Here is an 18178-nt window from a genome sequence, read left to right as displayed (position 1 = left end):
TTATACTTCTTTTTGAAGTGTAATACGGGCATATCAAATTTTGACGTCACTTCAAGGGAATAAGGCTTTTGACTTAGACTAATTGTGTTGTTTGACTATTAGTCATTATTTCCTGATTAGTGATTTTCTTTTTATTTGTGTTAATATAAGTTAATGTATATCAAATATATGGAGTCAAGTCATTCCCTTTTTTCTGTCCAATCCTAAAATTCAAAGAGCTCTTTGGCTTATGGTTAACGACAGTGGCCATCAAAATGTAGAATGAAACGCAGAACGAGTCAGAATGGAAGAAGATAATAATAACCGGAATCTCTCCCAATGTGCCTATAAGAGAACAATCGAAACAACCAATTGATGGGGGAAAATCAACCTCCACCCAGGCGGAGACTAGAGTTTGGTGTTTGGAATAGCTATGTGGTCGATCATAATGTTATTGGGACTATGGGTACTATCGTGGTACCTCCATTGTCACCCGGATTGAAGTTCGTCGAGAAAAATATTTCTCATTGCTAAGAATTTGAAGCTAAAGGATAAAATCAACAATTTTCAAAAAGAACATGGAGAGTCGATAAGTGTTGCATGAAAAAGATTTACAAGGTGTTTGCGAAGTGTGCCAAACCACATAATAGACCACCAGTCACTTCTTGAGATCTTCTATAGAGCAATGGATGACAATTCACTATTACTAGTGGATCATTCATGACAAATACTTTTGAGGAAGAAAAGGAAAAACTTGATTGGGTTGCAAAAACAAATACACCATGGGGATACAGAAACCTTAAGGAGCACTTTTTTAGTAAGCGCAAACCAAAATTTTATGTGAGGACACGATGAGATGGTCCGAGAATTTGCATAGTTGCAAATAGAGGTTAACTTGACATTCAGAAAGAGTCAATGTAGTCAATTACCATGGTAGAGCACCAACAGATGATGATTATGGTTATAAGAAGGGTGCTTATTATGTGAATGATCAAATGAGGAGTTTATGGACTAACGCTCAAACTTCCAATCAGGGCACTTGGTGCCAAGGTCAAGAAAATCAAGGTCAAAACTACAGCTGAGATAAGAAATTTAATCGAGATGGCCATTATATCAGTGACAACAACCAAAATGGGTACAATGTCCAAGATCGGGCCAAAACAAGAAAAGGTCGCTGGACAAGGAGAGATAATAACAAAAACAAAGGAGTGGTGCATATGTCCCACCAGACAATAGAGATAGAGAATCCCAGTTAGCAAGCAATGAAGACATGATGACCACAATGATGAAATGGTTTGACTCATTCGATAATAATATCAAGGAACTATACAATAATCTATCGGGCATGAATCAGAAAGTAGAATCACATGTTACATCCATTAAGAAAATTGAGCAGTAGTTGGATTAGATTTTCTCATCCTTAAATCCATGCCAAAAAGTTACACTTCCAAGCAATGAAATTTAAAATCCTAAAAATGATGGGAAGTGCATGAAAATAATCAAATAAATCATAGATTCTCCAATACCAATAATTGTGAAAACCCTAAAGGAACTTCAAATCATCAAAGATGAACATGTGGGGGAACTAAAAGATTCGATCGAGGTGGGGTGGGGGGTGGCCGGGTGGGGCAGGAAGTTACTTAAATATACTCTTTCAGTTTAAAAAAGAATGATTCCTTTCTTTTTTAGTATGTTTAAAAAAGAATGACGTCTTTTTTTTTCTAAATTTTAATTTCAGCTTTCCACGTGACATGTTTAAGGCCACAAGATTAAAGGACAATTTTGTACTATTGACATAACTTTAATTTAGAACCATAAGATTTAAAAGTCTTCTTTATTTTCTTAAGCTACGTGTCAAGTCAAACCAGATCATTCTTTGTGAAACAGATGGAGTAATTCCTATGCCTAAACCTCATCCACCCTTCACAAAGACTAGTCAAGAAAGCTGAGGAAGACAAGTATTGCAAATTTATGCTCTTAATTAATATTATATAAATAGTTAAGTAATGTTTTTTAAAATTAATATATTTTAATCAAATTATCCATAAAAATAAAAGTACAAGATTTCTATGAACATCATGAAATGCATGTTTGAAAAAAATGTTAACATTATAAATATAATGTCATAAAAATAGAATATATTTGGAAAAAAACTATCAAGTCTAACTACAAAAATAATTGACTTGCGTGTGATATATCAAGTCAATACTACTAAAATACATGAAACTAGAAATATAACATTTGTTGTAGATTCAAAACAAAGAAATTTAACATAGTACTCTTATGTCAAACTTCAACATAATGTACATAAGTATGATTTAAAAGAAAAAGAAAAAGGTAAGTTTATAACTTATTCAACAATGAATTCTACTTTAATTTAAAAATTAAAATACTAAAAAAATTATGCTAATAAAAAAAAATAGATAATAGAAAATTTGAATAAAATAACATGAGAAAGTAAAGGTTGAGAATTGAAGAGTGCAATTATGTACTATCCTTCAAATTATACTCGATTCCTCTTTATAAAGCAATTACTTGGTCTACCACATATTGATCTACTTTTTATTATTTATCAACTTTTGAATTGATACGTCTGTTAAGTAAATATTGATTGACATAATAGATTTATCATTTTATCCTTATTAATTATAAATAGATAAATTAAAATTATAAAATTTAAATTTTTTAAAAAATTCCATATTTTTTTAAAATAATTAATTAAAAAAAAACAAATAATTAGGACAATCAAAAGAGAAATTTTCCTATACCAAATTACACTACATTCCAATTACATTGTCCCTTTTCAAACAAGCTCATAAAATTTTGACAAGTATTACTTTTTCACGAGAAAAGTTTGTGAACACCGCAGAGCAAACTACATTTATTAAGGTGGGTTGAGGGTAATTTTATATTTGTTGTGTCTGTTAATTTCTTTTTATCATTGTCCCTAATTATATTGTATATTTTGATAAATCAAGTAAGCATAAATAACCCCTCAGTTATTTTTTAAAAGGTAATATTTCTTGAAAGTTTAAATTTTTAATCAATCCAATTAATAATTAATAGGAGTAATATGATAAACTTACTAAATTAACAATTGCTTTGTTAATAGGTGTGTTAATTCAAAAAATGAATAAGTAATTAGAAACAAAGAATATATTATTCTTTTTTATTTATTCCATAAAAGAATATTTCTATATTATATAATAATTTAACTTTGAAATTTTTATTTATGGTGATAAAAAATAATTTATACTCACACAAATATTTATTACTTATTTCAGATAAAAAAATTTACAATTTGAATTTGACATAAAATCTAACTAATTCATATATAATGAAATGGAGAAAATGCTGCCTCTCGGCCCCTGTTGTCACAGTTTTGGATACGTGGGGCTTTTGCTTTCTCTGTTCTCACCTTTTTTCTTTTTTTCCTTTTCCTGTATTCTACAACTTCATATCTCTTTGAATCCTTACTGATTCTTTTGCCTTTATAAACCCCACTGAACCAACATAGACTTTCCCTTTTTCATAAATTGTCACATAGTCCTTTTTGATTTAATAAACTCTAACTTTGAACTCTCTGAGGAGTCCATTGTAAGGTCAATCTCCAATATTCCCCCAAAATGGATGTAAGTAACCACTCATAGTTAACTTGTTTTTTTTTTTTTTGCTTTGTTTTGGTTCACTGCATTTTATTCTGATTTCTTCTGTTTTTTTTTGGGGGTGTAGGGGAGCAATTATTACTTGATGAATAGGAGCCACATTCCAGCATTTGGTAGCTGGGACTGTAACAATGATTTTCCAATTCCTTTCACTCAGTGCTTTGAATCTGCTAAAAAAGTTGGGTTGCTCAGATACAGCTACTCTGATGACCGTGATTTGTATGTCGCCGGAGATCTATACCAGAATGATATCCTCACTCCGGCCATGATCGTCGTTCCTCGTCGTAAGGTAAATATTATTTCTAGTCCATATCAAATGACAATAAAAATTTCAATATTCAAATTTCTACTTATTTTAAATTTTTAAAATGCTCAATAATTTACTGAAGTAGAGGGGTATCAATGGAGTAGTATTTTTTTTCTTTTTAATCGAACCTCTATTGTCATTTACTGAGTACTTGCATAATACTCCGTAATTATTAAAGAGGGAATTCTTTTTTTTATTTGTAAATAAATTAAATGGAGGGTTGAACATTAAATGATTTTGGTTTTGCTACTTCACAGTTCGCACGCAAGTCTATATTAAATACTCCATTAATGTTTTGAGAATGTACAGAGCCCAGTCTATGAATCTTAATGAAAGCATAACCTTTTTGTTCTATATTTAATTACTTTTATATAAGCAATTAAATGACCTAGTGCTAAATGGTTACGGTTACTAGTAATAAAGTAAAGTGAAGTGAGAAGGATTATTTTGTTTTACAGAGAAAATCAATTATTAGTGATGGAGTTGGAAAAGCAAGAAAGGAGAGGTGGGTGGTGTGCAATTGTGAATATGAATATGATGAAGAGAAAAAGGACGTAAGTATTGTTCCACCATCTCCACCTATAAGAGCATCCAAAGCAGTAGATGAAGATCTCTACAAGATTTCCCCTCAATTGCTCCACTATAAGCCTGCAAGGGTAATCCATTTTCTCTCTTTCTTCTTTAGACGCAAAATTTTAATTTTTTTCTTTAAAGTTACAAAATTATAAAATATATTTGACATAATTTTTATTTAAAAATGCAAGTCTTTTTTATTAACTTAAATTTGATGACATCAAATCAAACGGAAATTCAATGAGAAGATAACAAACGAATAGGACTAGATCTTACGTTACTGATCCTAGACTATGTATTCCATACAGATGTTAAGTTTTTACTTAATTTAGGCTCTCAACGGAAAATGATTTCTTGGAGGTAAATGTATTTCCTAATAAAAACAATTCAAACCCAAAAACTTACTAAAATAAATTTATTTATCATTCTATAACCACTGTGCTTGGTCCTCCTCCTATTACCTACAAAGGGAAAGTCATCACCTTACTCTTTTGTATTTTGTATTTTTTCTATTTATTTTTTTTTCGTTTGTGTTCTAGATGTGGAAATCAAAAATCTCTGGGAAACGCTTCGAAATTTGTGCCATTAATTATGGATACCCAATTTTTTTTAATAAATCCAAAGGCGCTAGCAGATATTGTCATTTTACTACATCAATGACTCAATGTGATACCTTAAAGGCCTTTTTCAAAAAACTAGTCCTTCCATTTATATTTACATGACACATGTATTTAAGAAGTTATTATTGATATAAAATTTACTACACTATCATATTATTAATTAATATTTAGTATGAGATTTTGAAATAATATAAAATTAGTATTTAATAGTAGAGGCATAATATATGTAAAAAATAAATATCTCTGTTTTTATTATATCAAAAATGATGGGTAAAAGTGAACAGTCAGAGTAATACCTTCAGAATTTCTTGTGGCTAACTTTTAGGTTTTTGTACTTTTGGTGACTTGTTGCAGAAAGGTGTTAGGAGATTCTTTTCGAGCTGCTTGCTGCCAACTTGTGCTTCTTGATCCTCAAATAACACAAGATTGTCAACATTATATAGGACTAGTAGTATCGTATTAATAGTTGCTATGTGTCTAATATTAATTTAGTGTTTGGAGTATTTTCTTGGGGTTTTAGCACTAAATTGGCTTATAAACTCAGAGATTATGCCAGCCCAAGAAAACAAATATCCATCATTAGCTTAGGATGGTCAACATTAAGAGAATTCCTTCTCTATTCTATTGCTAGTATGTTTCCCTTTGGAAGTATTTTCGTCTCAATTGCTCTGCTAGCTAATGCACTTCTGTTTTGCTTCCTTAAATTAAAGAATGTAGACTATGTCATGTTTTGATTTGATACGGTATTTAGAAGAAGAAAAAAAATTAAAATAATCCTTAAATATCTGTGTGATAGTAAATTATTTTATTAAAAGTAAAAACTAAATTTTAAAATTAAAATACTTTTAATTATAAATTGGGATGGATAAAAAGAAACGAATGTCATATAAAGTGAGATAAATAGGGCAAGGTAAGGTTAATTTTTTTTATAAAAAAAATCTAATGGAAGGTTATGTTGGTAATAAAGTATTCCTTCTACTTCAATATGTGTTATATTTTTCCGTTTTTCGAGAGTCAAATAATTTAAATGTGATTGAAATTTTATGATTTTTCATTTTTTTAAAATGAAATTTATATATTTGTAAACTACGAAAAAAATAATATAAATCACAATAATTGATAGCCCAAAAACTATGAAAAATCTACTATGAAAAATAAAATTGTTTGAATCTTAAAATTGAAAAAATATCAGATAAAATAAATAGTATTTATTAAGGAAAATGCACAAGTACCCCCTCAATCTATGCCCGAAATCACAGAGACACACTTATACTATACTAAGGTCCTATTACCCCCTGGACTTATTTTATAAGTAATTCTCTATCGCTTTTCGACCTATGTGGCACTAGCTTGGAAAAAAAGTCAACCAGCGTTGGACCCACAAGATAGTGCCACGTAGACCAAAAAGAATAGAAAATTATTAAAAAAATAATTCAGAAAATAATAGAACGTTAAAATAATATAAATATATCTCTAAGATTTTGGACATAAATTTAAGAGGATACTTTTACATTATCCTATTAATTAAAAAGCAAAAGAAAATACTTTTAAGCGGAAAAAGTGAAAGCGCCCTCGTGTTTTCATTATGCTGCTTAGCATGTGTCCTCTGGTTTTTGTTTCTTTAATTCTTTTATGTTTTTGTCTTGTGCTATGACTTTAATTGACTGCAACTAGTCAAGAGTAGCAATCTGCTAATTGTGCGTTACCTTTTAAATGTCAACCACTAATTACATTTCCATACACAAGGTTATAACCATATATATACTTGTAAATTGCACCAATTAAGTAGCGTCGTTGTTACTTCATTCCTCCAATAATAGTTGTTCACTATATTAAAAATAGTTGTTCAATAATATTTATTTAATTTAAAAAATTAAGAAATAATTTCACCTTTCATATTTATTTTACCTTGCTATTAATTACTATTCATTTAATACATTTCTCAAATTAAATTTAATAAAGTTAAAGGACAATATAGTAATACTACTTTTATTATTTATTATTTTTTAAGGGATGTATCAAGTCAATTATGGACAATTATTATTGGACAGGAGGAGTAATGAATAATCGCTTGGTTCCTTTTTTATTTATTAGTATTTTTTAAGGGGTGCATCAAGTCAATGGTGAATAGTTATTGTTGGATAGAAGCAGTAATAAATACTCCCTTGATTCCTTTTTTACTTGTTCATTTTGACTTTTTACTTGTCAAACAAATCAAGAAAAGATAATAATTTTTACCTGATGTTTTGAAAAAAGATAGAACGTCTTTAATGAATAAATTGATTTTAGAATTCTATAAATTAATAGCGATAACTCACTATAACAATTACTCCCTCCGTCCGGTATTGTTTGTCATGATTTCTATTTTTAGAATCAAACTATAAAAACTTTGACTTAACATTTTAAGATGCATTTTTTCATCATATAAATATGCAAAACATTGTAATGTATAGTACTTTTCATATAATTTTAGAATATCTTATTTTTGTTTAAAATATCGAATAAATGTGATCTAATTTATCTTTGAAAATTAGTCAAATTGACTTTTAATAAGTACAATATGACAAACATTTTCGGACGGAACAAATATTATCTACTTTTTATATATGTTAACTAAAAATAGACAAATAAATAAAAATAAAGAGAATAGTTTTTAATGGTGAATGAGCTTGCATTCCAAAACTAGGTAGCTAACTTGTGTGAGTATGGTCAATTACAAGTCTTGATCAAGAAAAGAAAAAGAAGTGTTGACCATCTCGTCTTTTACTAAAGTTGGTTTCTTTCTTTCTTCTCTAAAAGAAGAGTAGAGGTGGAAACACCGACCTCTTTCAATAAATACAAGTGTCTAATGTAAAGCAATGATAAATAAAAGGAGAAGAAAATTGTAAGCAATAAATAATCTCTACAATGTTATATATGAAATGGTCAAAAAGAATGGAATACAATAAATTTTTGTGGTCCGATTTTTTTTTTAATTTTGCTAATAACGAAAACTTAATACACTAATATGTCTTTCTTTTCCTCTGATATGCATCATCTCTCTGTCTCTCTAAGGCACCAATACTTTTTGGATATAACCTGAAAAAGTATTTATTAGTGAGAATTTTATTTTCTAGACGCATTCATTCTTGATAAATAAAAGTAAAAGTTAGGTATGGAGCGACATAGTGTTGGATCTGTTTGTGAAACAAATCATGGACAAATTTAATTTGGTGTGATAATGTTATATATGTGGCTAGATGCACAATTATTTCCAAATTTTCTCAGTCTACTCCTAATCAAAAACTTAGCTATTTTCATCTTATGACACTGTTAAGGATAGACACATATCCATCAATGACTTTTGAAATTCATTTTACATCATTGTACCCCTTTAGTGCCACAAAAAATCCACTAATTTAGTATCAAAATTATGGTACTTCTCATATATTATCAATGCCCCTTTTCCAAAATAATGCATCAAAAATCAACATTATATTTTTACAAGACAAGTCTAAATCGTTATTATAAAAAAAATTGTCCTATTTGAAATTATCATTTCAAAAATCACTTTCAACAACACTGGTATGATAATATACTCGCTCTATATAAAAGAAAACAATATTCTTCACTGAATTCATTTTTTTTCTCATCACCACAATGTTTAATTATCAGTTTTCCCACTCACATCATTTTATTATTAATAAACACAATTTATATGCAACACTTATTTTTAACATACTAATAACCATCCAATCATAAATATAATACAATCCTTTTTTCTTCCATTTCAAAAGCAAGCAACATAACTTTAACAAGTCACCGGCCTCTATACTTTTGAAATTTTATAATGGTAGATAACTTTTTTCACAATTTATGATTAACCTTTCAGAGAGAATACTTGCAATTTTATAACCCTTCTTCAAAATACTAGACACCAAAAAAATCCATACTACTTGAACCTTTTCTATAATTCAAAATGAAATTAAAATATCCATGCCTACCCAACATATAATCCCTTAATTCCTTCTTCTGTTTTCCGTTAATGTTAAAACAAGAAAAAATCAACACAGAAAAATAGTTTCATGTATTGATAGTATACAACAATATCATTAAAATATATCATGGGATATTTACACATGAACCACATGATAAGATATAGTGAAATTCAAAACTATAACTTAAACAGTTTATTTTGAGTATTCTAGAATAACATGAACCAAAAACCAACAACATCCAAGTATAGACAATATTTAACAAAAACATATCAAATTCAATATTAATGTATATCTATTTCCATAATTTGATAAACATCAAGCACAAATAAATCATGATCATAAATTTCTTTTCACAAACATCACTTTGTTAACACTTTATCTAACTCAAATAAAAATTTTAACTTTTTTCTCATAATATTATAAGAATCATTGATCTGAATATCAATTTGCATATTAAGTCAAATAATGTCAATATTTTTAGTTGTGAGTTTAGTAAAAAAAGAATTTTATCATTCATAAAACTAAAAAGATCTATTAACACCAATATACGCATATCATTTTTCTTCTTTAACTTTAGTTGAGAACACAAAATTAATTTTGTTGGCACAAATAGTGGCTACAACTCAGATCAATTTCTCACTGTAACAGCGGAAAATGCTAAAGAATTATGTAAGTCCACAGAATTTGGCTTTTATGGAAAATATTTACAGGCCGTACAAGGATTTCACAGATTGTAGATGTCATCCATGGTCACACAGGCGAACCTAGGATTTGAAAAATCCGAGTGCACCAGTATTAATCTAAAAAGAGTTATAAAAGAAGATCTACTTCGGATTGAACCCTAGTCATTTGGGTGGAATGTTAGCTTATACCATTGCTACAAAGCACCAGTTCACAACTTTGATATACATAACTTTTTCGAAAGTTAATGGATACACGTGCACCCCCATAATATCATGTGGGTCCGCCTCTGTGACCGTGGATTGGACTTCAGAAGTAGAGTTTTAGGTTTTAGGTTTACTAGAGCCTTTTACGGTTTGTATAATTTTTCATGGACTGTAAACCTACTCGTCAATCGAAAGTTTAGAGAGTTGAAATTTTGGAACTTGAACAGGACGAGTGGAATTTAGGGGACATTGAAGGATTTATGGATAGTAAACTTGTCCGTAGACTAAAGTCTTGAAACTTGAAAAATTTAGAGAAATCTCTGACTTCAATGAATTGCTAGGATGGGCCGTAGAAATCTTTATGGATCATAGATTGTGTCACATCGGGGGAGCACCCTTTAGAAGTAACATGACGTACTTGACCTCTCGGAGGTCTTATACAAGCCCATAGTTATTATCATCGCATTGTCATGGTAAATTTAGCGGAAAATTTAAAACTTTTCATAGCACATCATATGCTAGAAACTTTAATATATATATATATATATATATATATATATATANATATAACATAAGTCATAATACCTATTTAGACCTTAAGCCTCTTTGTCGTCTTAGACTCAACAACATTAGAGTACATCAGGGACACGACCCATAAGACATAAAAGATAAGTATAAATTTATACACTTTACAATAAAGACTTAACATACGAAATCCTTAGACTTAAGGATTCCTTTCCTTGAGCTTGGAAATTACATATCAAGCTCCTCAATCATATAGGCATCCTCTAAGCATCCATAACCTACACTTTGTTTAAAAAATAGAGAAGAATGGGATTAGTACAAGGATGTACTAAGTATGACAACCATGCAAAAACATGCATTTAAAAGGGACATTTTTTTAAAATCTTACATCATGCCTTTTTGAGTGAATCTTTTTAAAACCTTTATCCAATAGCATTTATATCACATACTTCATATAAACATATTCAAAGGTCAAACATTTCATAAGATCACATATAGAATTTATTACATTTTCAAGCCACATTACAGTGAGCTATTCCTACTTTATAGTGAACATTCCTTCATTTTATACATTACCCTCCCAAGTAATCCTCTAGTGATACTTGGTGCAATGCATCACCTTAAGGCCACAAGGAAACCAACAGATACAATCTACACAAGGCAACACATACCATCATAGAAGTATAGTACAAGAAAGACATATTTAAGCCAATATCGTAGGACCATTACAGTAGGCTACCTTCAACTTGTACATATACTAACTTCACTTCACATCAATGCATTATAAGACCTTAGTCATAATCCTACTCTAAGTCTACTAGTGCAATGTATATGTGAAGCCCCATAACCTCACATATACTTAGTAAACCTATCATAAGACCACAAGCCTTACCATCCAATTCATACATCAACAAGTAAGTGAAGACAACTTCATTCATGTCAATACAAGACCTTCATCATATAGTCATTTAGACCTATATAGTGCATATAAAGATAAGGTCACATCATATACACTCATACCATGCACATCTTCATAACAAGTAGACAAGTACTACCATGCCATGCATAAAGACATACTCATAATCATACACATTAGGTTACCTTCCTAGGACTTCCTAAGGAGCTACTTGTGCATTATCTAGATGGGTTCATTACTTCCACCTATACTAAGTAACCTCCCTTAAGTAATCCTAGTTAGGATCCTAGTTATTTACTTCCATTGTCCATTTCACTTTAGGAAAACTATAGCCTTAACCGACACTAATACAATGGGTGCTAAACATAGAATTTGGTGCTGTAGAGCCTTAAACCAATGGAAGGTGTCTTGACCTAGCCAAGATAGAACATTAACATACATACTAGCATCCTAAGTGAATTCACTTTGATAGATCCTATGTGACAAGCATAGTTTATGTAAGTAAGAGATAGGTATAATCCCTCTACATGCCATTTGGCAAATTGGGGCCTCCTCTCATGAGAAAACATGGGTGAACCTTCCTCAAAGAGAAGTCACCACCTCATGTGAATCCATAAGTGAGTATTCCTCAAAGGGAAGTCAACACTCTTTAAGGAACAAATGGTGAATCTTCCTCCAAGGGAAGTCAACACCTCTTAATGTCAAGTTCACTCGGTGCTAAGCTAAGTTCCCCTTTATTGAAAAGCCTTTATTACATTAATTCATAAAACATAGGCTTAGGACATTCATTTCTCATATGCTTATAGCATATTCAAGAACCTATCTAGTTTGGGATACTCTTGAACACACCTTTCAAGGCTCCTCTATAAACTAGATCATCATTCATGTGTGTGAGTGTATACATATATGTGAGCAAACCTTTCACACAACACATTTAGGTCACACATGTTCATATATCAATGCATGAGTCCATAGGCATAACTATATGAGCAATCCTTTCATTCCCTCTAATACACTATGAACATTCATGCTTCATCATATGATATAAGCCATATTCATAACATGCCCATACATTCTTTTTCATGTTCATAGAAACCAAACCTAGAAACTATTCTATCAAGGTACACATGTGCAATGCATAGACAAGGTCTCATACCCTTGCCCACACTAGTACACCTATCAAGTCATACTAGTTAAGGAAACACATATCATACTTTCATAGACATAAGCTTAACATGCATAGTAGTAGACACTAGTGAATATGAGAACTACCTTTCATTTAGACACCATGACTTATACTACTTGTAACATGCATGTAAAGTGAGTGTGTGTGTACATTGGTCAACATGATCACATAATGGATATCAACAACACCTTGAGGCTGCCACCCTCTTAGACCATAATACTCTTTCAAGCATAGAACACACAACACACAATAGCATAGGAGACAAGTCAACTTCATATTACACTTAAGACTCCTAACTTGTGCTATTCATACATTCACATAGGGGTACATAGGTAAGAGATTATTAAAAAATTTAAATCATCAATGGCAGCACCTATACTTTACCCTAACATGGATATAAACATGCTTATACAATAGCCATACAACGTAGATCACAACTAGAATAAGAAAGTAGGCATAAACTTCACATAGTATCATCATCATAACCACACACTCATGTATTCATCAATTTGACTTCAAGGCCATGGTCAACACATATATAATGAAATAAAGTAAACACCTCCACCATAAGTGGACCATACCACATAATGACATACAAGGCTTCATCAACTACAATACTATCAGAAAAGTAGAGGAGATAAGCATTCTTACCAATTTCTCACCCTTTGATCATCATTGATCAATACACCTTGTTTATCAACAATTAATTTATAGGGAAGTAGCTATATGCACTTTAATCATAAAAGAAACCATGTACAAGTCCCTACAAGATCATACTATAGCATAATACAAGGCATCACATCCATAATAGAAATAGAGAGTTATAGGTCATCAAGTAACTTCCCTAGTTTAATTCATCAATCATCTTGTATCATTATCACTCATTTAAGGCAGCAACTAAGGAAATCATAGCCTAGATGAGATCCTACTACTATTGCCGATAAGCTCGAGATCACTAAGAACATGCTTCATATTAGGAATTCATGGAAGAGGAAATTGCTTTGGTTTATCCTATTCAAACTATCATGCATTGGTCCATGTCACTTAATTCATCATCAATACACATTCTATACAGTATACCTAAGCATATTATCATACTTTAAATCCACTTTTATACAATTAAAGACCAACATTACAATGATCATAAGTTACTACTTAATAGCTTAAGAGCACATAGACCAATTAATACCAAGCCTTCTTTACTTTGATCATACCATTTTTATATTCGAAATTCAACCAACTTATTAACCTAGGGAAGTAGCTACAAGAACCACAACATAATCGATTTCCACTTTTATACCTTAAAAGGTCCATATTACAGTGATCACATTGATAATTAGGCTAGGCATGTTCAAACCTTCATACATTGATCCACATGGATTCTTCATCATAAATTCAACACCAATTCACGTAAACAACACTAGATATAACCATTTGAACGTAATAGAATCACAATTCAATCGATAACAAGTTATGATCACCATGCCCATGCAAGGGCTAAATCGATTTAGAGAAGGAACATGGGTTCATTATGCAATTGGATTAAAATAACGTTCAAACCAATACATTAACATCAATTCATCATGATTTAACCATTTAAAACATTTTTAGAAAGAACTCAAGGTTAGATTGAAGAAGAGGAGATTTGATCATAAACCTTCTTTGAAAACATTGAGAAGAACTCTCCAAGTGAAAGGTTACTTAGAGATGAAGCATCACCATACCTTTGTCTAGTTGAAAACCTTTAAAAATTGGTTAAAAAACCATGATAATCCCATCTACAAGCTTTTCTTGAGCTTCAACAACAATGGAGGTTTCTAGGGAGAATTGGTTTTGGAGGGAATGGTTATTTCGTGAGAAGGGATTGGGAATGGATTGTTCACGTGTTTGATCCCTTATATATACCCAAAAATATTTAAATTAATCAATTAGAGTCAGCTTAGTACATCAGGTGAATTTCCCATTCACCCCTTAAATAAAATAGTCGCAAGGCAGTGTTGCAGGCCACCATCGACAGATTACCATCGACTGGCCGTTGGTCAATCGACTGGCCGTCTGTGGTTTCCTTCAATTGGACCTTGGCCTGTTTTTTGGTTGAGACTTGACCAGGATAAGTTTTCCATCGACGAGACCTCACCAATGGGCCATCGTTTGGTTCAGTCGATTGACACTGCTCAGGCATTGTCTCGACCAGCCTTGGGTCCTTCTTGTGGGCCCTTTTGTGGGGCCCTTTAGAAGTCGTACCCCAAAGTTTCCAACCTAAATATAACCCCTTAAAAAGTCTCAGATATTCCACATAAGTTTCACCCAAAATAAATGCTCACAACTCGTCCAAACATGCAAGGCCCCATCAAGACACACATGAACGTCTGAAGGGCTAACTTTCGAACGTCTTAGACGTTCTTGGACGTTTGACCTCCAAACTTCACGAAACTCCATATACTAACATTAAACATAATTATAAATCATTTTAAGACTTCTTAATCTCATGACATACACATATAAGCACGTATAGACACATGAGGCACATAGGCGACTAGTCGTCGAACGTCTTGGTCGTCCCTTGACGTTTGACTTCCATATCACCTTAAACTTTACACACTGCCTCTAAACCATATTATCGACATTTTAGGACCTTATAACTTAAGACAAACATGTTAGACTCTAGACACCCTAACTCATTTTGGGGGTCTTACATATTGGTCCGTAGAGTCAAACTTCAGAAATCAAAAAATTACCCTGACTTCTACACACCTCTTTCACAGTTCGTGGATTTTTCTACGATCCGTGAAAAGTGTCCCTAGATGAAATCTAACGATTTTTAATGAGGGTTATTTTGAACTTTCCTCACTTGTTAATAACTCTATCATATCACTTGAGCTAATCTAAATGGGTATAAATGATCGTAATCTCCTCATTCACTCTCATTCCCCAAATTCAATTTCTTCTCTCCCAAGTTTTATCTCAAGTCAAAAACTAGAGATTTAGCTTTAGGTCTTCCGTCTAAGATTCAAGCGCTATGGTTTCATTCAAGGTATGTGAGAATTTTATTAGTGGGTTCTTCTTCACCTATTGAGCCTCAAACAAAACCTCAATTTCTCAAATTATAATTTTCCCAAAACTAGGATTTATGTGATCTTCATGAGTTCTTATTGAATTTCAACTTTTTTCTTCATGATTGATATTCAATTGCATGAATTGATTATAATTCAATATCTTCAATGACATTATCATGAACTAATATCATGCAACTATTTTCATGATCATAACTTTGTTATTTTCACATGCATGTCTCAAATTATTAGATTTTTCATGAATTATGATGATTTTGAATAATATGTCAGTGTATATGATTATCATGATTTTGTTAGGATATACTATTAACATGCGTTTTGATATAGTAATATTATTGAACAATTGTTTACTCATTTATTCAACTCAATAGAGTGTTAAATTAAATAGATCAATTGTCATATATGTGTCCTTAACTTATGCAGTAGATGATTTGGTGTATAGAGTTTAAGCTTATACACAGAAGATTAAATCATCAGTTCTTATAAGTTAAAAGTAATGTTCACAATCATAGATTAAAATATGGACAAAATCATCTGAAAGATTGTAGCACGAGATTAAACGTAATTTATCTTGATTATGAGAATGGTATAGTTCTAACTTCTCGTGCCAGTGCATTTGGTATGTATTGAATGTGACTGAGCAAAGATAGATGTTTTAGATTGACCGATAAAAACACATTCTCTAACCTGTTAAATGTACTTATACTCGTAACTTGATATAATGATTATGATCTGAAATGTATACATTAATTATTGTTTTGATTTATTAAAAGGTGAGATTCCGAGATGGGTCAATATGCCTGATAGATTGGATGATAATAGTATATATAGGTGAAATAATTAGTTAGTTGATGGAATCCATGTCTCAGTATAGAGATTGACGATACTCCTTTTTGTAAGAAGCTTATAAGTTTTAATGTGTAAACCCGACCGGTAGATTTATGAATCTGGCACATGAAATAAGTTAACTATTGCTCAAAAGGAATTAATCATTAAATTAAATTCATTTGTAATTTAATATATCTATTGATTAGTATCGGTAATATTAACATGGGAAATTACATAAGTGTTTAATGGTGAAGTTCGAAATAAATAGAGGAGTGCAATTACAATTTTTTAGTGGAATGATTTGTAATTTATTTCCATAATAGGAAGCCTCAGTAATAAATTATGTGCTCCCTCCAGTGCACAATTTAACTAGAACTCAGAATCCTATTTTCTAGTAAAAAGAAAAAAGAAACGTGTTTTTTCTTGAAAAAGAAGAAAACATGTGTTTCTTGAAAGAAAATGAATTCTCTTTGGACTTGGAAGATATCTCTATAAGTAGGAATTCTTTTGAACTATAAAGAATTAATTCAGTATTCTATACAATACTTTCCCACCCAAGTATTGAGAGAGTACAATTCTTAATTGGGATCACTGTAGAAGACTGTAGAGTTGGAGTATGACTTACTTCAAGAAATTTGCACACGCTTCAAAAGGCAACTGTAAGTTATTTTTCAGCATACTTTGTATGTGATGCGTATTTGTGATTGTTGTCTATATTCATGCAAGATGTATGATTCTGGGATGCTTCAGTTGTGTATGTTATTTTCTAACAATTGGTATCAGAGCATGCTTGCATCTTTATAGATAACCTAAAATATGTATATGAGCAAATTATGCGAGATCAATTTGTCTCTTAATTTGTGGTTTAGCTTGATTCTAAGAGAAAATAATTAGTATGGGATGTAATTTTTTTCGTGAGTGGCGGCTGCTTTTGACGTGATGAAATTTTTTATTTTTTATCTCATGTATTGTGTCGCCTGGAATTGTTTTTCATAATGATACTGTTGGTTGTTTCTTTTTTATTACTCAAGCAAAAAAATTGTACATAAGGTTGAGGCGGTAGTTTTTGTGAGTATTGCTTTACTTTTTTTTCATATTGGTACAGTTTTCTTGTTTCCTTATGAACTAACAGAAAGTATATCAAGTATTGGTTGATGTGTGTTTCTTGGTCTCACGTGAATTTCCTTATTGTGATTTTCTTGTATGTGGTATTCTTTAATTGATAAACTATTAAATCAAAAGAACAAAGTTTTAGAGATACATGTGGCGGCTAAGCTACAGGTCAGGAAATTTATAATTTCATTGTTTTATAGTTTATATATCCATGTTGAGTGGAACTTTTATTGATAAGACAGTAAGCACTTTCACACATAGATTGGAAAAGAATTATCCGTGAATCATTGAAAATTTTTTGGCGACATTAACATGTAATTTTTTACCGCAAGAGTTTTGACAATATGAGTATGAGACTATGTTGTATGAAATGGAATTTGTTTTTGTTGCATATTTTCTTTCTGGAAATTTGGTATAAAATTTGGAAGAAAACAAAATGGTGATGAGAATTCTTTTCTTTAATTATCAAGATTAAATAGTAATGAAGTATTAAGTTTATGTGTTGGTTTAGACCTTCCTTCCCATCGG

At 31.0% G+C, this 18178-nt stretch overlaps 1 protein-coding gene across 1 annotated transcript; it reads left to right on the top strand.

The window, feature by feature from the left end:
• The first annotated feature begins 3336 nt into the window (after window positions 1–3336).
• Window positions 3337–5848, top strand: LOC107029674. Its single transcript, XM_015231109.2, has 4 exons — window positions 3337–3611; window positions 3712–3933; window positions 4410–4607; window positions 5499–5848. The coding sequence occupies exons 1-4, from the start codon at window positions 3606–3608 to the stop codon at window positions 5550–5552; spliced, it is 480 nt and encodes a 159-aa protein (XP_015086595.1). The 5' UTR covers window positions 3337–3605; the 3' UTR covers window positions 5553–5848.
• Window positions 5849–18178: the final 12330 nt, after the last annotated feature.

The sequence above is a fragment of the Solanum pennellii genome, chromosome 9, assembly GCF_001406875.1.
Source record: "Solanum pennellii chromosome 9, SPENNV200".
In the NCBI taxonomy this organism is placed as follows: Eukaryota; Viridiplantae; Streptophyta; class Magnoliopsida; order Solanales; family Solanaceae; genus Solanum; species Solanum pennellii.
The sequence above is the reverse complement of the archived record's forward strand: the minus strand, read 5'-3'. Positions and strand labels throughout refer to the sequence as shown.